This window comes from Bison bison, unplaced genomic scaffold (genome assembly GCF_000754665.1).
Source record: "Bison bison bison isolate TAMUID 2011002044 unplaced genomic scaffold, Bison_UMD1.0 scf7180017864307, whole genome shotgun sequence".
Classification (NCBI taxonomy): Eukaryota; Metazoa; Chordata; class Mammalia; order Artiodactyla; family Bovidae; genus Bison; species Bison bison.
In genome coordinates this window covers 10,383,503-10,409,818 of record NW_011494879.1, presented here as the reverse complement: position 1 = coordinate 10,409,818, position 26,316 = coordinate 10,383,503, and the positions used below count along the sequence as shown (strand labels likewise).

At 36.9% G+C, this 26,316-nt stretch overlaps 1 protein-coding gene across 2 annotated transcripts in view; it reads left to right on the top strand.

The window, feature by feature from the left end:
• Nucleotides 1–26,316, top strand: part of NBAS (neuroblastoma amplified sequence) — a 334,237-nt gene that overhangs the window by 91,905 nt on the left and 216,016 nt on the right. For both annotated transcript variants that reach the window (XM_010852089.1, XM_010852088.1), the window contains exons 17-21: nucleotides 2,039–2,190; nucleotides 3,132–3,272; nucleotides 3,528–3,606; nucleotides 6,927–7,031; nucleotides 7,405–7,541. In XM_010852089.1, the coding sequence (XP_010850391.1) occupies nucleotides 2,039–2,190; nucleotides 3,132–3,272; nucleotides 3,528–3,606; nucleotides 6,927–7,031; nucleotides 7,405–7,541 (614 nt within the window). The remainder of the gene's footprint in view (nucleotides 1–2,038; nucleotides 2,191–3,131; nucleotides 3,273–3,527; nucleotides 3,607–6,926; nucleotides 7,032–7,404; nucleotides 7,542–26,316) is intronic.

Here is a 26,316-nt window from a genome sequence, read left to right as displayed (position 1 = left end):
AGTGCTGGCTACCCAGACACTGGAGAGGTTCTTCCTCTGCAGGGCCCGCCCCCTGCAGCACCCTCTGTTGACAAAGCTTAGTATCATGTCGGCCCCAAATGGGAGATGCTGTTTCTGTCTCTTAGCTAGCTTTGAAGAATGCTTTTGAAGCTGAGAGGCAGCTTTTTGCTTAAATTCTTTTTGCTTAAATTCTACAACTGTATCCTCCTTACTACCACGTTACCACAGTTACAGTTCCTATGCAGCTTGTTAATTTGGATCCTTGGTCCGTTTGTAAGAAGTAGTTGAACGCATTCCTATTTTTAGGACTTCTCATTTAGGAAGGAAAATATGTTTACATTTAGAAATATTCTAAGAAATGTTGGGAACTTTTCGTGGTAATTGTTTTCCCTAAATTTATGTACCTGAGTAATTAAAAAAAACAATCTGAAAAAGTTGTATGTAAGACATTGATGCTTTAAACCAAACAGAAAGATAAACTGTTAATACAAATATGATATTAGAGATAAGAGAGCATGAAGGATATTGAAATAAAGGGAGAAGACAAAGTTGCTTGTGTTTTCTTTAGAATATCAGAACACCTAACCTATTTTATCTTTCTTCCTTCTTTTGTGACTCAGGACAGTGAGCTCATGAGTTCATGTATATTCACTTAATGGCCTTTCCTGTAACACAGTAAAAGGCAGTTTTGGTCTCTGATGGAGTTGACAGATGTTGAAGAGACAAATCATGTACTTTTTTTTTTTTTTTTAATTGGGGGAAATGCTTAATTCAGCAAAATAGATAGGAAGTACAGAGTAGAAGCTCTATGCCAGAGATGGTGAAGGGGTACTGGAGTGGCATAAATATGGCCTTGCTTTTAGGGAGCTTTTAATCTTACTGAGAAGACAAGCTTCATGCCTAACGTACTTTGACCATACAAGTGATTGCAGACAAATGCTATGGGAACCCAGTGAAGGTAGCAATAATGTTAGACTCTGCTATGGAAGTCTTTATATAGGAAGATGTTTGGGGCAGGGATTGGAAAGGATTCAAAGTAGAGTTAGAAGAGATGAAGGCATTGTTAATGGGACCAGTGGTATGAGCAAATTAAGGGAAAATGAGCTTGACTCAGAAGGCTGGTGACTAATCTGTCTTATGCATTGCTGTATTTTCATGGCACGCAGACGGTACTCAGCAAATATCTCTTGGGTGAATAAATGGGGTCTGTAAGTAAACCAGTCTGTTGGATGTGATATTCCGTGATAGTGGACACTGGGGCCTATGATTAGGTAGATACTGATTTGGGCTCAAGTGGGAAACCTTTCCAGGGTGTTATGTGTTGATGACATGGACTGGTATGGAGGCCACAGACGTGGAGAAGGAGATGTGAATTCAGAGACTCCTGAGGAAAGGATTGATATGAGAGAATGTGTAAAGGAACATAAAGGGTATGAGCCAGATTTTACTCTAAATTTGTATCCACAAAGACTCAAGGAAGAGAGCAAGTCAGGGATTTCAAATGGAGTCAGAGAAAGCTGTTGGGAGGGAAGAATGGCCCTTGGTCTTCCCAGAGAACAGCATGGCGTGATTCTTCATGATTGAATCATCATCTGTGCTTTGGGGTACAGCTCATGGCCAAGTAAATACAGAACTTTGAGGTACTAAACAAAACGTTAGTTTTGTTTCAAGGTTAAACATGTTTGTCACAGTAGGATAAATCTTGTCTTACTTTTTTATTTTCTGTTCTTTCATACAGCCCAAATGCAAACTAAAGAACAACTAAAAAATTTGGAAGATCTATGTTTCCAAAAAAAAGTCATCTGAGTTTTGTGTTTCAGTGTGTTTCATTAGAAGAAGGAAAGCAGGTGGAATCATATTCCCTATATTCAGTTTTAATCACCATTAGGAAAAAAGCTTTTTAATGGTGAGGTGCTCCAGCAGCTGCCTGTGGCCAAGTTCTTAGGTAGCTAGCTGTGATTCTGGAAGGCAGTTCTCAGGTGCTGTCAGATGTCATGGGTTTTTTAATGCCTCTGCTTTTTATTTTCTCTGTGTCCAGAGTAAAATAAAGAAACGATCCTGGGTTCTTCACGAGTGTTTGGAAAGAGTTCCTGAAAATGTGGATGCCGCCAAGGAACTGCTTCAATATGGATTAAAAGGCACAGACCTGGAGGCCCTTTTAGCCATAGGGAAAGGAGCAGATGATGGCAGGTTGGTTACAGAAAGATTTGGATTCAAAAGTGAAGGTGACTTTGTAAAAACTTTTAAAACTGAGACATTGGAAAGGGTCAACTTTTCTTTATTTAGGTTACTGTGCAATGGAGCAGTTGATTTGACTAATGCTTTTTTTAATCTGAGGTCACAGTTTTCTTTCTTCTGAGTGAAATATGTTTACATATGATAGCTTGATGCTGAGAAAAGAGCAAATTCTACATACATTTATTGAATACTGGCAGCGTCTAAGCTGTGGATTTAAGGTGATGCATACCTGGGCTTGCTTACTGGTCAAATGAACCACCGTAGGCAATCCTGAGTTTCATTCACTTTCTTTATCTGTATCGTTGTATCCTTCCTCAGAGCATTATCTTAATTAAATTATTTATCTTGTGAAACCACCTCATAAACTTTTAAGCACCATACAAATGTCAGTTAATAACAATAATCAAGTTATTTGACAGGGGCTGCTGTTCATCAGGCATTTGGAAGATTATATCCATGGTATATAAATGTGATGGTGTGTTTGATAAGTAATTTAAATGAAACCAGCCTTCATTACCATTTTAAGACCTTAAATAGAAGTGATTCACATTATAAATTCTGGGCAACATTTTCTTCATAGGCTGTTTCACATTGCAATAATGTAACCTCCCATGTTTTCCTAAGCAGCTTTCATTTTCTTGGTATTCAGAGTTTCTACATGTGATGATTACGGATGACTTCTTGCCCACCTCATGGATATAAATGAGAGAATCACTTTGGTTATAACGTATAGCCAAATCTTTCTTTTAAACGGTTGGTTATTTCTGTTTCTGCAGAAACCAACTTAATAAAATCAAAGTAGGGAAAAGTACTTCTTCACTATATGAAATATATATATATATATAAAGAAAACACACTCCAAAGAAATTTGAGTTTTCTTTTTTTCCTCACAGATTTACACTCCCTGGTGAGATGGACATTGACAATATCTCCTATGAGGAGCTTTCCCCACCTGAAGAAGAACCTGCCGAGAAGAAAAAGGAGAAGGAGCTCAAAAAGAGACGAGAACTACTTAAATTAGTGAACTTTTCAAAGTAAATGATATATTACTGTTCATTTGGTAATTTCTTTAAAACAGTGATCTGAGTGTGTTCCTTACTAGTGATAACTGCTCTGCATTATTTCTGCAGCTCAAGTCAAATGCATTTAGTATTGTGCCCTTGTGCTTTTGTGTGTTGTCCCATGAGTTTGGGGCTTAATGGAATATTGATCATTTTTATTCTATTTTAGATCATAGAGAAAGTGCTTCCAGGTAAATATAAGTGACCTAATACAGTTTTTCAAAACAGGTTAACGCTGGAACAAAAGGAACTTTGCCGTTGTAGACTGAAATTATTAACCTACTTAGATCGGCTTGCAACATATGAGGTAAAGGAGTGGTTTTAATCAAAGCAATTATGTTCATTCGATCTGTCATTACACATGCTGTGGCTGCCTATCCTGTGGGATATTCCTGGTCTTTAGAACTATTTATGTGGGAAAAATTTGCACAGAAGCACATTCTCTTGTATATCATTTTTGCTAAAAATTAGGGATTTGTGAGAGGCCAGAAGTTGCTTTGTTAGTCTAGGGAGTAGAAATGTGTGTGTTATTTCAGCATTTGTGTTTCCTAGATTTACAATCCTTTTCATTTATTTTTATTTTACATTTAAACTTTTGGTTATGGTAGATAGCTGTCTATAGTAGCAAATTCAGTATCCACTGGGGTTTAATAATCCTAATATGAATATTATGACCTGCTTTATTTTAATGATTTATTAATGTCTTGAATTTAGTTGGCTAAACTTCGATCCTAATGATGGCCAAAATTAGACACTTGAACTTAGAGCAAACTTCAGAATTGTTTCTTCAGGGCAGCAAACACAAATGTCCCATGTTGGACATTTCAGTAGTGCCCTGTCCTGTCAGATTTGTTAGAGGTGTGAGAAGCATTTCACAAAATATACATAGTTTAGATTGCTTTTCATGTGACCCTCATAGTTCACGTTACCCAGGATTTAGTATAAATTTCTCACCTTTTGAAGGGCTTCCCTGGTGACTCAGATGGTAAAGAGTTGACCTTCAGTGCAGGAGACCCAAGTTCGATCCCTGGGTTAGAAAGATCTCCTGGAGAAGGGAGTGGCTGCTTGCTCCAGTATTCTTACTTGGAGAATTCCATGGACAGAGGGGCTTGGCAGGTTATAGTCCACACGGGTCGAAAGAGAGTCGACAGGGTTTCACAGTTAATACTTTCATTTACACTTTCTCACCTTTGAAGTTTGACTGCATTTGCAGGTTGCTTCCTTCGTCTGTCTGAACCTCCCTTTTAGGGGCATACCTTGACTCTTGGTACAGGCACATAATAGGATCGCAGTACATGCCATGTGTAGTAATGTGATACATGGCCCCAGAACAGTGGAGATACTTAGTACTCCTGATGCCTGTAGGCAAAGAAAAGCACTTGATTCTCCATCAGTAAATAGAACAAATATTTTCAAACAAAATACTAGTGACAAGAGAACTATTTCTATGTCTTTTAGAAAGCATGGTAATTTTATATCATTTATATATCATTTCATACAAACAAGTTACAAAACATTTCTAATAGTTTTATCTGTAGTACAACTAGCTTGACTGTTGGCTGGTCATATTATTTTAAAGCATATTCCTTTATTATTCTGAGTTCTATGATATTTAGAGGTAATATATAAAATTGCTGATGCTGGTACAGCTATAGTTTATTATTTTTTATACTTAGTTTTAGTTTCACTGATGAGATCTTAAAAAAGTTCCATAAAATGTTCAGAGTTTCATTATCCAGTTAATTTTCTGTTTTTATTCTTTAGTTATTGAATCACTATTTCCTATTTGACAGTAGTAAGTACATTTATTATTACATGGTAATAGTGACATTTAAAGTATTTGTTGAGCCCACAAAAAGAGAATTAAGCTGAGCTTTTTAAAAGTAGGTGAAGTTGATGAATTTGGCCATTAAAACTTAGAAATGAAGATATTCTAATGTAACAGCTAACCAGCTAGATAGGTGTTGCATTTTAATCGCAAGGCGTGGCTTATTTTATTACTGTGATAAATGAGATTAAAATGGATTCATTTAAATTTTATAAGAGTGCCTATTTTACACCAGATGTCATGCCAGTGCTGGACATAGAGAGATGAACAAGGGATAATCCTTGTGGAGTCCTCATTATATGGGCAGTAAGTGATGATAATGAAGCTATGAAGAATTGATGGAGCATAATGGAGAAAAACATTAAATTTTCCCTGGGGATGTCTGAGAATATTCTTATGTAGAAAGTGGTATTCAACTAGTCCTTAAAAAAAGGAAGGGTGGCTTAGGGGGCTATAGGACTACCAGGTAGGAGACGCGAGCATGGATGCTCCATAAGGGTAGTGGCCTTGTCTTTCTTGCTGCAGTATCCCGCAATGCTCCGTACAAGACCTGGCTTGTTGAGGAGATTAGGAAGAAAGATTTGTTGAGGAAACCAGTAGGTATGAGAATACCTTAAAAATATGAACAGATTTGTTGAGGACTTCTGTTTGTTAGCCAGTGTCTTATGTACTTAATTCAGGTTATTTCTTGACAACCCTTTGAGGAAGGTGATGTATCCTCTCAATTTTATGGATGTGAGGCTTTAAGAAGGTAAGTATTTTGTCTAAATCAGTAGGAAGCAAGAGCCTCCTGTGAACATCCTTTTTCTTCCTTCTTTTCCTATCTCACTAGGTTAATGCAGTTAACAAATATTATTGGTTATTTACTCTGTGAAAGGCAGCATGCTAGGTATCTGGAAAAGTGAAAATGAAAGAAAGTGTTAGTCGCTCAGTTGTGTCCCGACTCTTTTTGACCCCGTGGACTGTAGTCCACCAGGCTCCTCTGTCCATGGAATTCTCCAGGCAAGAATACTGGAATGGATTGCCATTGCCTTCTCCAGGGGATCTTCCCGACCCAGGGACTGAACCTGGGTCTCCTGCACTGAAGGCAGTCATCTGGGGTTTAGCATTAACACGAGAGACATGAGCCTGAAGTCATCTGCTGCGGTGGGGAGACCTACGTTGCCGCCGCCGTGGCTGGCTCCTCTCTGTCCTCAGTGTTTCAGCTTCGCTGCCCACAGGGAGGCCTTCCTGTGTGTTGACACCCTTCCTATGTGTTGGGCATTACCTGTTCCTATTGCCGTTTGTCTTCCCGACTCGATTTTAGAGCTCCTAGGAGAGCAGGGAGGGTGTATGGTTCATGGTATCAGCACTGTCTGTCACAGTGCCCCTAGCACATAATTGACACCTAATAACTATCTGATTAAAGAATGAGTCGTTTCATCTGCAATTCACATGGATCACTCCAGCAGTAGTAGAGTTAGTCCAGAGTTGCACACAGATGTGGCAGGTGCTCATGGTACACATCCGTGTGTAACTCTTGCTTCCTTGTTTTTACCAGGTGGTGAATTTGGGTTGTCCTCCTATAATTAATTTCATAGCCTATTTCATTTACTTCTGGATTAAAAAAAAATGAACAGCATTTATAAATACAGCCATTTTCCAAATACAGGCAAGAGTGCAGATGTAGTACTTTAGTTAACAGTTGAGAGTTTAATTTAGACTGTATTTATTTAGGTAAGCAGAGCTGTAACGGTTTTTAGCATAGTCTTGTCACCCACGTTTAAAAGCCTTTTCATAAAATCATGGCTTCCCCTCAGGAAATCCTTGGAGTACCTCATGCATCTGGACAGAGATACGATGCTGAATTCTTTAAGAAGTTCAGAAGTCAGAATATTGTTCTCTCAGCAAGAACTTATGCTCGGGTAATTTCTTGTTTGTGAATGAAACAATTATAGTTATTAACACTTTCAAGTCTTTGAGCCATGCTATTAATGTTACTACGTGTGCGTATATCATTACATTTCCTTTTTAAAAAATTGTAATAGTAATAAATGTAGAGAAAATAGAGTCATGTTAAAAATATTTTTTTCATCATTCAAGACTTTAAAAAATAATTTTTAGAGCACTAGATTGAGAAATGTGATACAGACCTGAAAAATATCAGGAATATTTCAAACCACTTCATATCAGAACTGCATTAAAAAAAGCTAATTGTAAGGTTTTGATGTTGTCATACAAGGTCACTTCTTTATTTCTAAGGTTCAATTTAGAAGTGTACCCTTGCCTTCTGTACAGGAGAGTAATGTGCAGGCCCTGGAAATTCTGTTCACTTACCATGGGTCTGACCTGCTTCCTCACCGCCTGGCGATTCTTTCCAACTTCCCAGAGACCACATCACCACACCAGTATTCTGCTTTGCTGCCTGAAGCTTGGTATGCACTCTGTTCACTTTATTTTTTAAATGAGAATTTTTGTTTTATGCTAAATATTAAAAAAAATTATAATCTACTTAAACTTTTTTCTGATTATAAAATTATTTCTAAATTATTTTAAAGTGATTCAAATGTGTCAGCGTAACAAGACCACTTTAACTTAAGGAACATGAACTTTACTTTCTTTTTTTCTCCTTGAAAGTCTCCTGCTACTGAAAAAAAAGAGAGGAAGACTCATAGTTTTATTGCTGTATACTCAGTATGTACTGTTTTATGGTTGAGAGTAGTTTTTAGGATAACAGTATCTGTTTAAATTAGTTGTATCTTTTAGAAGTTGAAATGTAGTTCTGACAACATTTAGTAGGTCCAGGGGACCCAGGAATGTTCTGGTGGTCCTGCTTAAGTGCAGCCAGGATTTGAATCTATGTTAGAGTTAGGTCAGTAAGCTCTAAAAAATAGAAGTTATAAACTCCCTATTTTGTGTTTCTATTAGTACTAAAAATGTAATTCTGTATTATGATAAAAGTGAACAGAAAGGAAAACCTTGGGATGTACTATTTATTTTCAAACAATTTCTTTTAGATCTGAATGGTGATAAATAAATGCATTTTATAAATATGTATTTATAAATATTTCAGAATATAATTATTTTTTGCCTATTTGCAAAATAGATCTAATCTGAATGGTAATGACATTTTTCTACTGTAAATTGTTAGTGTAGAGAATGGGTTATTATCTTAAAGTTTTTTCAAAAGGTAATTTCTTCTTAGATTTGAATGCATTTTTTGGCATTGTCTTCTGATGAGTGTTTAGATAAACATTTGATTTTAAACTAAAATTTCAGAATTGGCTTGCAGAATAGTTTTACAATGCCCAGTGTTGCTGCTGCTGCTGCTAAGTCGCTTCAGTTGTCCGACTCTGTGCAACCCCGTAGATGGCAGCCCACCAGGCTCCCCTGTCCCTGGGATTCTCCAGGCAAGAACACTGGAGTGGGTTGCCATTTCCTTCTCCAATGCATGAAAGTGAAAAGTGAAAGTGAAGTCGCTCAGTCGTGTCCAATTCAGTAGCGACCCCATGGACTGCAGCCCACCAGGCTCCTCCATCCATGGGATTTTCCAGGCAAGAGTACTGGAGTGGGGTGCCATTGCCTTCTCTGTGCCCAGTGTTATGTATTGTTTTTGAATGCCTATAGTTCCTGCCATAACTGATTTAAATTGTAATAATAGCTTAGGTATATCATTGCAGCAGAGAATAATTAGATATTATTTTGAATCTTTCTTGTGGGATGTGTTGCTTAGACAAACTTTGAAAAGACTGATTTCTTGAGTCCTTAAATTATATTCATTTTAAACATAATGAGAAAATAAAGATTTTGTTGTTGTTGTTAATCTGTTTGTCAAGTCTTTTCACCTTGAGTATATTTTTGCTATAGTTAGAAGGAGGAAGAACAATAGGTTTTAATAGTAATGTTTCTGTCTCCTTATAATTTTATATAACTGCAAAGCAAAATTACAGTTATGTTTGAGGCATAGCTTCTTCTGTGAGGTTTCATTAATTAGTCCTTTCTGTATATTCTCATAATGCTTTTGTCCATTCTTATAGCACTTTTTATGTTGTATTATAACCAGTCATCATTATTACTGCTTTTCTGCCCCCTGTTCTCTTCTTTAATTAACATCCGGCCTTAAACTCACTCTAAGGCAGAGGCCGTGTTTTCCCGAGTTTTCAATTTCCAGGGTCTAGGTGTTTTTCTAGTGGGTTCTCTAAAGTTGTTTGCTCCATTTACAGAAAAGATTAAAGGATGTCCTGAAGGGGTTGCAAGTTTCACCAAGACTCCCAATGCCTTAAAGATTCAATTGCTATTTTAGCCCATAGCTGAAGCTTGCACTCTTTAATCCTAGTTCAAGTTTTACTCTAATGGACATGTGGTGGTGGTGGTTTAGTCGCTAAGTTGTGCCTGACTCTTGCAACCCCATGGACTGTAGCCTGCTAGGCTCCTCTGTCCTTGGGATTATCCAGGCAAGAATACTGGAATGGGTTGCCATTTCCTTCTCCAGGGAATCTTCCTAACCCAGGGATCGAACTCTGGTCTCCTGCATTGCAGGCAGATTCTTTACCAACTGAGCTAATGGACATGTAGATTCATAAAATGCAACTTGAGACTTATTTCCCTTTTAGGAAATACATTCTTTGAGGACTTGGTATTCAATACCTTTTCAAATCACTTGGAAGCATTGGGTCAGGTGGACACTAAGTGTCTGTTTGTTGGAATGTTGACTGAGCCCCTTGCACATGCCTGGGGCTGTAGTTGGGGTTTTGAAATGACTGAACACAGTTCGTCTTCAGCAGGAATCATCACATATGCTTTACATCACATATGCTTTATGCACAAACAGAAGTTCTTGCCAACAGCATCATGCTTTCAAACTGAGGAGGAGATGAGTGGAAAAGACTCTAAATCTGCAGCCTTTTTTCCTTTCTCCTCAGTTAACAATGTTTGCCAGCTTGTGAAATGGTCTTGCTACTTTCTTGTTTACTGCCCTGAACAGCTGTAGAACTTTCTTTGTGCATGCCTTCTTTGTCTTTTAGCATACGCATTGCTCAGTGGCAGAGCCTGCATTTCATCCTGCTTTATCTTCCCTTGAGCCCCCCAACTTGTATTTTGCAAGTAGTAATGACTCTTTAATTATCCATTGAATTGATTGGAAACCAGTCACTGAGCTCAATATGTATGGCTCCCAAACACGGAGTGGCGGTTCACTCTGGTGCACTGACTGTCTCCTGAACTTGTGAGGCCTGCTCCCTCCTCAGGGTTTTTCAAGGTCATTGTTCCCCTGTGTGGGGTGCCCTTCTCCTGGGTCTCCATATGACTCAGCCTCTTACTTCCTTCTGTCTTTTGTACTCAAAGACTCCCTCTTCAAAACACCTTTCTCAACCCCTCTTTCCCTTTGCCTCTACCTCCTCCTCACTCTTTGCCCTTAACCGAGTTTTCTTTTCTTCATAGCATTTACACCTAACATCATATTTTATCATTTATTTGTATAGTAAAGTCAGTCAGTCGTGTCTGATTCTTTGTGACCCCATGGACTGTAGCCTACCAGGCTCTTCCATCCATGGGATTTTCCAGGCAAGAATACCAGAGTGGGTTGCCATTTCCTTCTCCAGGGGATCTTCCTGACCCAGGGATCGAACCCTGGTTTTCTGCATTGCAGGCAGATGCTTTATCCTCTGAGCCACCAGGGAAGCCCATAAATATGATAAAATCATATTTTATCATTTATTTGTATAACATATAATTTATTTGTCTTATCTACTTTTATCTCATCTCCCTTCGCTCTTCTATTTACAATTTTACTCTCAATTTAAGTCCTTTTTTCCTGCTTTATTTTCTTCCTAGCATTGATCAGTAACTTAGTTTGTGTTTTACTTATTCACTTGTTGATTATGTTTATCCTTCAAAAATGTCACCTCCTGTAGCACAAGGTTTTTTGTATGTTTCTTCTCTTCCTTAGCCCGTGAACTTAGAATCGTTCATGGCATGTTGTAGGCCCTCAGTAAATACTTATTGAATGAATGGACAAATGAATTAATTAATTAATATAAAATCTGTAAGGAAAGGATTTTGTGTCTTGTTCACTAATGTAATCTCAGTGTTAGAACACCTTGGGATCAAAAGCAGTAACTCAGGAAGTTGTTTTGGTGGATGGATGTGAATGGAAGGGCAGGTGGGTTTTACATTTTAGGGTTCAAGCTATTTAGAATATAGATTAATAGTAGTGCACGCGTGCATGCTAAGTTGCTTCAGTCGTTTCCAACACTATGGACTGTAACCCACCAGGCTCCTCTGTCCATGGGGATTCTCCAGGCAAGAATAGTAGAGTGGGTTGCCATGCCCTCCTCCAGGGGATCTTCCCAACCCAGGGATCAACCCAAGTCTCTTGTATCTTGTGCATTGACAGGCAGATTCCTTACCACTAGCACCACCTGGGGAAGCCCAAAAAGTAGTAGTAAATTATGCCAAATAGTTGACCTTTTACCTAATCTATTTTGAAATCCATTGACAAAATGTTTGCCTTGGCATTTAACCAAAGTTTGATTAACTAATTTTGATTGAAGCAAATTTTTTAGTTATGACTGCCGTGAAACTTCTTTGGTTTGTGTTACTTTAGTGTTTTATATTGTCACTCTTGCATCATCATGTGTATTTGACATTGGTGAAGAGTCACCAAGTAGTAGAAGACTTTGAAATTACATTTTCTGTCATAGGTGATAAATCCATTTGTTACCTACTGATCCTTGGTTTGTCAGTGCTGTAAGACATTTACATTTTATATTCTATTGGACTGTTTTAGTTTTAAAGACAAAGGCGACATTTCTTACCATCTTTGTTAGCTTTCACAATTTATGGTAATAGGTTTTATTTATTTATTTTTTTTGGTGGAAGAGAACTACATTTTGACTTTGAGTATTTTTGATGCTTATAGCCTGTTTTAGAAAGTCTATTTAGGTTTTTTATTTATGCCTCTTGTTTTATTGTGGAATCTTTCCAGAATGATGAGAGCAGTCTAGTTTAAAAGGTTGTGTTTAAAACAGTTACCTGTTGAAATAGTAAGGCAGACGGATAAGAGTATTGAGTCTAGCTGGAGCCAAGTTGCTTAGATTTCTGATCTTGGACACATTTCCTAACTGCACCTCAGCCTTCATACCTGTAAAATGGGGATGACTATAGCACTTCATAGCATTGTAAGAATGTCTGAGTTAATGTAAGAATGTCTGAGTTAATGTATATAAAACAGTGGGAACAGTGCTTGGCACCAAGTAATTGCTATTTAAAGCTTAAGAACTTAAGCAGACTTAAGTCTGCTTAATGCAGTCTCCCATGCTAAGGCCTTGGCCTTATATATGTCATAAATAATTATTTTAAACTTTTTATTGGAATATTTTTATAGTTATAGAAAAGTTGCAAAAATAATACAGTAAGTTCCCATATACCCTTTACCTGCTTCCTCTTCCTTTTTACATAATCATAGCACATTTTTCAAAACTATGAGATTATTGCTGGAATAATCCTGCATATAACGTAACATACGCATTCCTAAAAATCACTGCACCATGCAAAAAGTGCCATGAGAACCACAGAGCTTAAGGGGAGAGTGGGGTTCATGGAATAAAATTAGGAATGTAATAAAAATTGTGCTATAGTTTTACGTGTATTAAATGATTATGAAACACATAAATACTAAAATATGGCACTGGACAAAGACCTGAAAAAGGCAGCTGTGGAAGTGGGTGTTGGAGCAGTTGCAGTGTTATTGGAAAGTGGTTTGTGTTTTGAAAACATAATGAAACAGACCATATGATAATAATAGTTAAGAAACTAAACTACATATTTATTTGGATTTAACTAGATTTTCTCAAAGTATCATTTTTCTGTTGCAGTATCTGATCTAGGATACCACATAGCATTTAAGACTTCATTTACTTTCTCGGAATATGTGGAAATAAACTGTCATTTAGTACCTGTCACTCATGATGTTCTTTGACACATATATTTATTAGACAGTGAATATTGATACCAATATTTATATTCCTGGATTGTCTCCAGAATCAGTAAGGAAAGATTGAATTATATTTAGCATATATTGGGATATTGCAATATTCAAAGTATTTTATAATATAAGTGGCAAACCTCTGTTGATGGAAATAGAGTATCCTGAATACCTCATTCTTTTCATCATCCTTGAAAAGCTGTTTCTATAGTAACTTGGCAGTTTGTTTGCTTGTGAATATCTACGTTTAGTCAGATTATTTGATTGAAATTTTGACTGAAAAATCTGCTATAATATGCAGATGGGCTGTGCTGTTCAAACTACGAAAATGTGTTTTAGACATTTCCATTTTCTTTTCAGGGTTTGAGATTACTTGTATTATTTACTGACTTAATTCTGACCATTCTCTACCTTTCAGTTCCACAGCAATTTATGTGATATATTTCTAAGGCTGAAAGTAAGAAGTGGCTGAGTGAAGAATTTTGTCACCAATTGTTTAGATAGAATAGAATGTTAACCTAATCTTAGGTCTGTATAGACCTAGTCCCATATTTAGAACTGCTCCTTCGTTTAGAACAGCCTTGCAAAGCCGTCTGATAAATAGTGTGGCAAACCAGCGCATGGAAGTCTCTTCCTGTGACTTGCAGATCCAGGCCTTTTTATGCTGTGTGTACTTCCGTTTAACTTGTGTATTTGTCCCGGCATTTCATTCACTTGCTAACCCTCAGTCATTTCCTGCTTTTTCTCAGGCCTTAGTCCCCTTGATGATCTCTACCCTACTTGATAATGCACCAGGAAATCCAAGTCCTCAGAAATTTTCTCATTTTCATTGGGAAATGTTATCTGGTAAATTAAGTTTTGCACCCTTTTCTCATCACTCCCCGCAAACTAGAAAACCTTTGGATGACCAATTTGGAATATATTTTTGTCCTCGGAGGTCGCTAGTATCCTATGGCAAGTTTATTTATTTATTTATTTATTTATTTTTTATGACCAGATTAACAAATATTTCACAATCAAGTGCTTTGAATATAGTGATGGATGCAGTGACTGTCAGATGAATGAATGATGGTTAGGTGAAGAAATCTGGAAAACACAAGGGATTGGTGTAGCAAAGTAAATAAAATGTACACAGAAGCGTTCTTTTTTGAACCAATCTGGAAAGGAAACCTGTCTTTGAGTTTTCATACTGCAAGAAAGGTAATCAACTGGTTGGAATTCTATCGTTGTCTTTAGGGTGATTATATGTATATCATTAGTGTATTTGTGGGTCATACTTTTGACGTGTGTATTTTTGACTCTGTGTTAAGCATAGGGGCCATTAGGGCCATTTGACCTTCATATGACTTTTTATTTAATCTTTTCTTTTAAATTGTAAAATATGTACAAAATTTACCATCTTGACCATGTTTCAGGGTATGGTTCAGTAGTGTTAAGTACCTTCACGTTGCTGTGCACCCAGCTTCCAGAATGCTTTCTGTCTCGGGAAACAAACTTATTAAATGGCAACTCCCCATTTTTCTCTGAGCCAAGCCACTGACAACCACCATTTTACTTTCTCTTTTATGAATTTGACTATACAGTATTTGTCTTTTTGTGACTGGCATAATGTCCTCAAGGCATAATACACTTTTAGTAAAATTAATATCACAATTAAATAAGATTTAGAGTGACTGGCCACCTGTGGGCCATGTTTCTATTTATGCTGCAAAAGTATTTCTTAAATGAAGGATGAATGTGAGTTCTATTTCAGGGTGGGACGTTAGAGCACCATTATTATCTGACTCCCTGTGGAGAGCCTCTTCGTCATCCTTTGGTGATAAAGAGGGCATCCAAATGAAGAGAACTTCTAATAACTCTCTTCTAATACTCTGTCTTCTAAATCTTGGATTTGAATAGCCAAATATGAAGACTTTCCTGTTCCTCCAACAACATAAAATTTATGTTATAAAAGCAAAAGATCAATATGCATTTCATTAGAATTTTTAGGACAGACTTGATTTAAGTAAAAATAATTTACCTTTTAAATTAAATCATATAAATCAAATAAAGAATTTACCTTTAAAAAATCAGACGACATTATTCCTGTTTTTCAGTACTGAAAGGTAGATAAGAGTTTACCTTTTTCCTACACTTGGAGTTTCAAATTAGTAATATTTTATGTTAGCTTGTGATTTCTTCAGAGATGAAATAATTTGAACTGTCTTTTTCATCAAAGTTGCCTCTGAGCAGTTTTTGATTCAGAGGATAAACTAGTGCCTAATGTTTTTTTCTCTCTTTTTTTTCCCCTTGAAAGGCAACAGGAAACAGTACCATAGTCAATTACTATTGGCTTACTTTCATAGTTTTAAGCATATTCTGGAACTTTTTCTCCTGTAAGAAATATATTACTATAATATTTTTTGTGAAACATATGTTGATTTTTGAGTTTTAACTTTTTTTCAGTGAGATTTATAATTAATCATGAGTACATAATGAAACTGATTTTAAAACTGAAGCAGTTCTAAATTTCCTTATATTGTTTTATTTTCATTGAAAGAACAGTTTAAAGAAGGTGAATGAGTCAAATACAATTTTATGTTATTTCAATAAAAATTTAGGGAATACTTACATACCAAGCAAAGTCATTATATTAGACTAAATAGGTAAACAGATATATGAGTCACATGTGATCACTGTCCGCAAATAAATTAGAATCTAGTAGGGAAGATCAGACAGGTTGAGTATAGAAATAATTACCATAAAGTTAAAATACATGTCATAGGCGTATAGATAGCTGTATAGACGGGAGAGATTACTTTCTGTTACAAAGAAGATAAATCAAGAAAGCCTTGGCAGGGTGAAGTTTGATCTAGGCCTTGAAGGTTGAGTGTGGTTTTTTTTCATGCAGAGAAGTTTGAATAGGAAAGAGTCATTTGAATAAATAGTTTCCCCGAAGTCCTTTCACCTACTTAGTCCTCACATATTCTTGAGTCACAGAGTACAGAAGATGTTCCCAACTAACTTGTTAATTGAAAATCTGTGCAGAGGTTTTCTAGTAAACGATTATGGAACTCTTTTTATTTACATTTTATGTTGCCCAGTCCTGATCATAATGATTTCTTTTTTCTTCTCTGAAAAGTTTAAAAAGCAGTTTTTATTGGGCATTCTCTTTCTACTATTGTTTTTGGTTTTTTTGGTTGCTGTTGTTGTAAGAGGAAAACAGAGGATGAGCTAGTTGGATAACATTACTGACTCAGTGGACATGAATTTGAGCAAAGTCTAGGAGATAGTGAAGGACAGGGAAGCCTGGCGTGCTGCAGTCCGTGGGGTCACAAAGAGTTGAACACAGCTTAGCAACTGAACAGCAACAAATGAAATGTCATCTAAACTATATCCTGGATGATGAAATAACAGTGGAAAGATTCAGTTCAGTTGCTCAGTCGTGTCCAACTCTTTGCGACCCCATGGACTGCAGCACACCAGGCCTCCCTGTCCGTCACCAACTCCCAGAGCTTGCTCAAACTCATGTCCATCGAGTCGGTGATGGCATCCAACCATCTCATCCTCTGTCGTCCCCTTCTCCTGCCTTCAGTCTTTCGCAGCATCAGTGTCTTTTCCAGTGAGTCAGTTCTTTGCATCTGGTGACCAAAGTATTAGAACTTCAGCTTCAGCCATCAGTCCTTTCAAAGAATATTCAGGATTGATTTCCTTGGGGATTGATTGGTTTGATCTCCTTGCAGTCCAAGGGACTCTCAAGAGTCTTCTTCAACACCACGGTTTAAAACATCAATTCTTCGGTGCTCAGTTTTCTTGATGGAAAGATTGAAGCATTGCTATCACTCTCTTGATTACAGAGAGAAACATAAAAGTGTTTCTTTTCCCTTTAAAATTGAGAAATTGATTAGTTACCTAATCAAAATTCGGTTCCCATATGTGCAGTTTATTTCTGAACTGCTATGAGCAAAGAACAACCAGTTGGTTTATATTCTAGGCTTGAAGTAAGTATGTGGCCGCCTGCAGTGACTGTCAATATAGAGGCATACAGGCAGCGTGCTACAGAATGCTGGCAGTTTCTGAATCCCAGAGTAACCTGGTAGTTGGACCAGAAGGAGAGGCCCCAGAGCCTCTCTTGTCTGGGAACTCAGGGTCTGGGGTTGGAGGTAGGAGAATTGGTTTGCATGTTTCCTGGCACTGTGGGCATCTTAGATCTTGACTTGATTAGTTCTTGTCTTTCCATTAATTTAAAGCAACAAAATAGATGTAAGGCAATTTTATTGATTATGAAGGGGTAAGCAGACATTTAAAAATTTATGAATCTTGGAAAGTATGTTGATGTTTGTTGTATCTTATTCTTCTGAGAAGTGCTAAAGAAATGAAGGTGTAATGATTTATTAATTTATTTCTTTTTGTATTTGATGAACAGTTCATGATTATGAAATATAAAAAAACTTGCAAGTGAATTTTATAACTTCTATACAATTCTCATAGCTTATCTGTGAGATAAGCAGAAAAGGAATTATTATCCTACTCCCAGGGAAAAATTTTGAGAAGCATTAGGGAAGAAATCAACCCTGAATATACATTGAAAGGACTGATGCTGGAGCTCCAATACTTGGGCCACCTGATTCGAAGAGCCTCATTGCAAGAGACCCTGATGCTGGGAAAGATTGAAGGCAAAATAAGAAGAGAGTGGCATAGGATGAGATAACTAGATAGCATCACTGACTCAATGGATATGAATCTGAGCAAACTCCACAAGTGGTGAAGGACAGGGAGGCCTGGCGTGCTGCAGTGCATGGGGTTGGATAGCACTTAGTGACTGGACAACAGCAACAAAGGAAGAAACATGTCCTGAAGTTGTTTTTAAAAATAATTGTTAAATGCATTATTACTTTAGTGTATATGTAACTATTGTCAAGTGTTTTTATTATGGCTTAATACAGTTTAAATATGATTTCCCCAGTTTTATTGTGGTATAATTGACGTATAGCACTGTATAATTTAAGGCATATAGCATGATGTAAAGTTTGACTTTATTTGAAATTAAAAATATGTTTGAGAGGGTACTTTTTTTTTTTTTTAAAAAAAACTACTGCATTCTCCTTACTAGATCCAGCAGTACTTAGAGATACCAAATGATAGTCTTTTCATTGAGTGGGATCTTTCTTTCATTATTCATTTTCTTCCACACTTTAAATACCTTGACCAATCATTTCAGAACATGGGACCTTTAAGTAGATAACATCTTCTGAATGGTGAAATTACCATTCGGGAAATAGTCCCTATAATTCTTTTTGATCACACAATGTCTTTTCTTGTCAAGATTTCATTAATATGTAAATACTTGCCTGTAACAGCAGTGAATCTCTTTATCACATATATTTAATTAACATATAAATAACTCTGGGATGCACTTTTTCTAATTTCTAATATAGGCCATCCTGTTTAAATATTGTATTTATAATAAGTAAAAGTCTGTTAGAGTCACATTGAACGGGACATGTGTATTCCTGTTTGATTCATGTTGATTTTGATAGAAACCAACACAATTCTGTGCAGCAGTTATCCTTCAAATAAAAAATAAATTTAAGAGTCACATTGATATTTTGTAGACAAAAGCAAATACATTATTTTAAAAATGTTTTGATCTCAGTATGTTCCACTGTTTAATCTTAAAAGTTTAGGTACTGTATGTAATAGCTATGGAAAAAATCCATGATCTGTATAAATGTTGGGATCACATGCATGGTATTGACACATAATTGTTGTGGAGGAGTGATGGTATGATACACTGGAAGGAGCAAAGGCTTTTAGTCAGAATATGGGTGTCTGTCCTGGTTCTGAACTTCTGAGCTGTGTTACTGTTGGGAAGTCTCTTAACTTCTTTGAACTTGAGTTTTGTCAAGTGTGAAATGGGGAAATTGTAAAGGTATTGTAATGGTTCAGTAGCCTAAGAGATGTATTACATAGCAGACAGAGTTCCTGGTAAATAGTCAGCATTCCATGTACAGCAATGGTTGTGTTAATACAAATATGGCTGTAGCAGTAGCAACAGCAGTTTTTGGTACAGGTTGATGAGAAGAATGTCATAATAGATATATTTTATTTTCAAGTGCGTTAAGTAGGTTTGCAAAGGACTGATGAATAAGCAAAATATAAAACTGTAATAAGGACTATTCCTCTTTGATGATGCCAATGCTTTGGTTTTTCATCTGGGACAGCACCCCTTAACTGGTTTCCGGTACCTGAGATTTTGGACTGTTAATCAAAAAATTGACCATTGTTTCAAACAAAGTTTTTAATTTCACTTTTTATTCACTTTTTATTGACTTTATAGTTTTGATATACATCAACAACCATATTATTGATATAGGAAAATGAACAAATCATAAATGGGCAATTTGAATTGTTATAAAATGAACACAATCAGGAAACAGACCTAACAAAGCACTCTTGATGCTGTCTCCTTTTACCCTCTCCTGTTCACCTTACCTGTGAGAACCACCCTGACTTCTAACGGGATAGCTCAGTTTTGTCAATTAAACATGTGCAGTGGTTTATGAGGACTGTTGTACCTAAACTCTGGAAAAGCATACTATTCTTCTCAACAGAGATCAGATTTCTGATGTTCTTTGAATTAAGTGCCTACCTTATTTTTTCTAATGCTGACTGTACAATGACATTTTGGATTTTTATATTTAAAATGTTTGTTATAGACAGAATATAATTTTGCCCTTTATCTGTCAGTCTCTGCTTTTTAATTGGCATGCTTAGACTATTTGCAGGCAGACCTCATTTTATTGCACTTTGCTTTATTGTGCTTCGCAGATACTGTGTCTTTTACAAATTGAAGATTTGGGCAACCCTGAATCAGGCAGGTTTATTGGTGCCATTTTTTCCAATAGAATTTGCTCACTTTGGTGTTCACAATTTGGTAATTTCTGCAATACTTCACCGCTGCTGCTGCTAAGTCACTTCAGTCGTGTCCGACTCTGTGTGACCCCGTAGACAGCAGCCCACCAGGCTCCCCCCATCTCTGGGATTCTCCAGGCAAGAACACTGGAGTGGGTTGCCATTTCCTTCTCCAATGCATGAAAGTGAAAAGTGAAAGTGAAGTTGCTCAGTCGTGTCCGACCCTCAGTGACTCCATGGACTGCAGCTTTCCAGGCTCCTCCGTCCCTGGGATTTTCTAGGCAAGAGTACTGGAGTGGGGTGCCATTGCCTTCTCTGCAATACTTCACACTCTTTCATTATAATATTTGTTATATGATCTGTGATCTTTGTTACTATTAAACATGACTTGCTGAAGGTTCTGATGATGGTTAGCATTTTTTTTAGCTAGAAAGTATTTTAAGACTAAGGTATGTACATTATTTTTTAGATATTTCTATTGATAAGTTGATAGACTACACCATAGTGTAAACGTTTATGTTTGTTGTTCAATCTGTCAGTCCTGTCTGACTCTTTGTGACCCCATGGACTGGAGCCTGCTCGGCTCCTCTGTCTATGAGATTTCCCAGGTAAGGATACTGGAGTGGGTTGCCATTTCCTTCTCCAGGGTATCTTTCTGACCCAGGGATCAAACCTACATCTCCTGCTTGGCAGGTGGATTCTTTACCATTTAGCCACCTGGGAAGTCCCAACTTTTATGTTTATGGGAAACCAAAACACTCATGTGGCTTGTTTTTTTTTGTGATACTGCTTTATTGCCATGATCTAGAACCAAACCCATGACATCTCCAAGGTCTACATCTCCTTGGGTCTACTGTACTAAACTTAGGAAAGTCAGGTCTGTTATTTTTTCAAGTATTTTTCTTCTTCCTCCTCCTCCCATCCCCAGTACGCATCATCTTTTTTGGGACTCCACTTCCATTTAGGTTAACCACTTGATTTGTCTCACAGTTTTCTGTGTTTGGTTTTTATTTTCCAGTCTTTTTCTCCCCCATGTTTTGTTTTGGATAGTTCCTATTTACTAATTTTTTTAGTAAAAACGTTCACTAATTTTTTTAGTAAAAAAGTTTACTAATTTTTTTTTTTCATTGTCTCTTATTGATGATATTAGTGTGTTTTTCATCTTAGCTACTGAAGTTTTTATTCCTAGGTATTAGATTTGGGTCTTTTTAAATTTTCTCCCCTCTTACCATGTTATTGATATTTCTTAGAAATTGGTTATTCTCCTGATTATGGGCCATAATTTCTTGCTTTTTTTGCATACCTGCTATTTTTTTACTGGATGCCAGAGATTTAGGTTTGTTCATCTTGCTGGTAGAGTTCTTATCTCAGTTGTTTTGGAACATGCTTTTTCTTCCCAAATTCTGTTGGTTTATTCGTCACACTTCTGTGTTTTGCCAGGTGCCTTACCATGTGTACTTTGAGGTTAGTTTCTCTGTGCAGTTGATCTAAATAGGTTTCTGAATTTGTAATGGAATAAATTCATCTGTAGGGGTTTTTAAATCTGAACATTATAGAATATGATCTAGCATTGCAGGTACAGGGGTGTTTATTTGATATTATTTTCTTCTTTGTGGATAATTTGGAGTCTTTTTATTCCAGGGTCAGGTCCCTCCCTGATCACATTCTATACTTCCTGTCTTTTGTGAATGAGTATTTATTATGTACTTAAGAATCTATATAAAGCATGACTCATTTCATTCAAATGCTCCAATGTTTTGCTTTCTTTGTCTTCCTGCCGTCTCCAGTTTAACTTTGAACCTCATCAGCAATAGCGATGTGTTAGAATAACTTGCACAGCAGACACCTATGCCATCGTCTTCCCAGTCACAGCCTGTTAAGTTGACACCAGAGCCTGGCTGTCTTCATTTCCGGTATTTTCACTTCTTCAGTTATGATTATTGTCAGTCTGCAGTGTAATTTGGCCTCTACTTAGAAGATTCATGGTGAAAAGGCTGTAAATAGACTTGTACAGCAGCATCTCAGAGCAAACAGTCTTATGCGTCTTTGTTTATGGAAAGTTTAGGACAGCCCACATCTCTCTGCTTATTTATGCTCCTGCTTTCAGGCCAAGAGCCGCCTGCAGTGTACGGTATTGTGATGTTGCTCGTGGCATGGGTATAAGATAGGGAGTGGTATGGTCCATTTTAGAAACCAGAAATGTGTGAATAAACCTCAGGTACATTACCAGAGTTTTCAGCTACAGTCAAAGCTTATTAATCGTGAGATTTAAATACCCCTGTGGTTTTAGGGTAGGATTGTTTTTTCATTTATTTATTCAGATTTATCCATCCATCCGTCAGTCTGTCCATCATCCATCCATCCATTAAATATTTAGTGAGGTTTAAGTGCATGCCAAGTGTTGAACAAAGGATATGAAAATCACCAAAGCTTTGAAGGAGCTTACAGTTTAGTAAAGGAGCAGAACATAAATAAAAAGTTGTAATTGAGTGCATTGACAGTGGGAACAGAAGTACATGCAGTGTTTAGTAATATGGAGGAGAGTCTGGTAAGCTGCTTGGTATGGGAACATCAGAGAAGGTTTTAGTTTTTTTTTTTTTTTTTTCTTTTAATGAATAGTATGTTGACTGACACAGTTAAAGAGAACATTATAAATAGGCATGCCATGAATCATACTACTTTTCTATCCATTTAGATGAGCTTTAAATGCTGTATTATTTTTACATAACTTATATCCACATTTTTTCTTCCTACTTCCATTATACAGCTTGGTTCTGAAATATACATTTTTCTTTCTTAGAAGAGTTTTTCAAGATTTAGAATCACACAATGCTTCCTTTCTTAAAGAAGTTTTCTAATTACCTGATGGAATCATTTTGCTGTGATCCTTCTGTAAGTTTGGGACTGAGGGTGGAAAGTGCTCCTACTCTGAAAGACATGTATGCAGATAATTATAGGAGCAGTGAGGTCAGTGCTCAAAGAGTTAGGTATGCATTCTTAGTTATAGAGCCTTCCTCTTCAATTGACTTTTATATTTTTCATTAATTATTTATTTATATCTTGACTAAATCTTACATTTCTAATTCTTTAACTTTTTTTGGTATTTGTTTCTGAGAGCTCTGCTTTTAGAATTAAAGAGTATCAGTGACTCTGTTTCTGCTGATCATTGAATCATTTATTTGTTCATTCAATCAGTGATGAATATTAAGCTCATAGAGTTTACTTTTCTGCAAATTTATGATCACAGTACACATTGTGTATTTGAAGATTAAATGAAATAATGCATTTATATAAATTTAGTTAAAATGATTATATATACTTGCTATGCATGTAATATTGCTGGGAGTTGTGGTAGATGCAAAGGAGTATTTACAAGAAAAGAATATTTACTTCTAGTGGGGATACAAAATTTTTTCATTTTGTTATGACCAACCTAGACAGCATATTAAAAAGCAGAGACATTACTTTGCCAACAAAGGTCTGTCTAGTCAAGGCTATGGTTTTTCCAGTAGTCATGTATGGATGTGAGAGTTGGACTATAAAGAAAGCTGAGTGTAGAAGAATGGATGCTTTTGAACTGTGGTGTTGGAGAAGACTCTTGAGAGTCCCTTGGACTGCAAGGAGGTCCAACCAGTACATCCTGAAGGTGAACAGTCATGGATGTTCATTGGAAGGACTAATGTTGAAGCTGAAACTCCAATACTTTGGCCACCTGATGCGAAGAGCCGACTCATTTGAAAAGACCCTGATGCTGGGAAAGATTGAGGGCAGGAAGAGAAGGGGACGACAGAGGATGAGATAGTTGGATGGCATCACTGACTCAGTGGACATGGGTTTGGGTAAACTCCGGGAGTTGGTGATGGACAGGGAGGCCTGGCGTGCTATGGTTCATGGAGTCACAAAGAGTCATACACGACTGAGCGACTGAACTGAAAATATGTATTAAGGAAATTAAAGAACTCTATGGAAACATAAGACAAATGTACCATCTTATGTATATTATCATAAGTTTAAATAGGAGTAAATGCCAGGGGAATTGTTCAGTTATTAGTAGTGAGAATCGAGAACAGGAGGAAAGCAACCTAGAGTGGAATGGTCATAGAAACATCTGAGAAAAGCTGGAATTTAAGCTCGAAGAGGTGGGGTTCAGATAAGTAGGACATCATAGTAGAGCAGAGACTCTGGAACCAGACTTGCCTGGATTCAAATCCCAGCTGCAACGTTTTAGTTCTGTGATTTTATGAGTTAGGATGCTGTCTGTCTTTCAAGACTGCTGACTTTGTGTGTGTGTTTGTATGATAATATATAATTTTATAGTTGTTCTTACAAACTGTAAGCATTTTCTAAGTGTCAGCTATAGGCCAGATAAGGTTGGATAACTTTATAGATAGTGTGTGAAGTGTCCGTTCAGTGCGTGTCTATAAGCAGGAATATGCAGATATTTTTTTGAAGGGCAGCGACAAGGAAATCAGTCTTGCTATGGCTTAGGATCTGCATGAGCATAATTTGTGCTGTTTTATTTAGTGATAGGGATAAAAAGCAGATAAAAATTTCTTTTCCTAATTTTTTGTTCAATCTCTGTTACCACCACAACCTGATAAAGGATCAGGGTTTATAATGTATATTGATACAATTCATGAATATTTTGGTATTTCATTAGTTTTGTAGTTGCTAAGTCCAGATGTCATACACTTTATCTTTGTTGTGCATTTTATTGTCTTGCTATCTGGAAGTAATGTGAGATAAAGGCCTTACACTTATTCTCTGTACTGGTTCTGGTCGGTCTAAGTAACGCAGAACACAGAATGAAATCGATTGGGTTTCTCTCCTATTACCTCCCTTTTGATAGTCGAGGGCATGTAGTTTTGGGCCTCTCCAGTGTGAGGATAGTCCTCATCAATTCTTACTTGACGTACACTTTCGATCTTTCAGTGTCATCGCCCTTTCTTCCCTAGTTGACTTTCCGGGTAGCAAGGAAAGGTAGTCTTCCTTTTTGTGAGTACCTTCAGTTGTCTTTTCTTCAAAATTAGTCATTTGTTCAAGGGGCAGGTGGGAGTGTTGGTGGTATAGAGGGGAATTTTCATATCATTAATGTCTCTATTCATCCTTCACCCCTTGTTTGGTTGGCATTAAGTACCTATGTGAGTATCATCCTTTCTCAGTTACTTATAATTAGCTTTTCTGGGAATTTCTTCAGTGATTCTCCATTGGAGTTTGTGGCTTTCCATTGAACTTTAACTATTTAATGACTAGTTCTCCTTAGAAATAATCAAATCATCCTTTGTTCATGGTTAAATATTTATTTTCAAACGATTGCAATCTTTTGGGAGAGAAATAATGCCTTGTGGCACCTGTTGTTTAGTCGCTAAGTCGTGTCTGACTCTTTGTGACCCTGTGAACTGTATCCCACCAGGCTCCTCTGTCCATGGGATTTTCCAGGCAAGAATACTGGAGTGGGTTGCCATTCCCTTCTCCAGTGGATCTTTTAACGCAGGCACTGAACCTGTGTCTCCTGCTTGGCATATGGATTCTTTACCACCAAGCCCCTGGGAAGCCTGTGGCATTTACTACTACCTTTTAAGTCAGCTCCTCAGATTTTCTTGTCACTATTGATTGCAGTGGCCAGGTGCCCACCCAGTGTGATGTCAGCAGAGTTTATTGCCATTGTTAGGCATTTGTAAATATAATCATTCATATGATCATTAATGTGGTGTTACTATTTATCATATAGTAGATCCTGAAATGGTAACAAGTCACATATATCCTATATTTCACTACCCATGAAAAACCTTGGTGGTGTTGATAATACTGCTGCTTTTTATGGCGAATGAGTGCTTATTATATATGAAGTACTGTTCAAAAGGCTTTCTGTGTTCTAATTTGATCCTTCGCAAATTCACATTCTTATTATCCCTATTTGACTAATGAGGAATCTTGAAGCACATGCAGATTGAGTAACTTGATCAAGATGACATGGCTCTGCAGGGTGGTATCACAGTTCTAACAGAGATTAGACTTCTCAGAGCATGCTCTACCTTTTAGATTAGAATTCAAGAAAACATGGCTCTAGTCTCATCTTTGTTTTGGGCATTAATGAATGCTACAATATTTACTAAATAGATGAGGCATCTGGGTCCCAGGGATTTAGTGGTGAAGGAGAATTCAAGTCCTAGTGTGGTGGGTTTTTTTTTTTTTTTCTCTCTTGTTTATCTTTGACACATTGCTCTCACCTGAGATTACTGTTAAGTTTCAGGATATCTTATTAGCCTAGTCTCTGTTTCATAAGCCAGTTACTAATGAATAAATATAACTTAACATCTTTAAATCAGTGC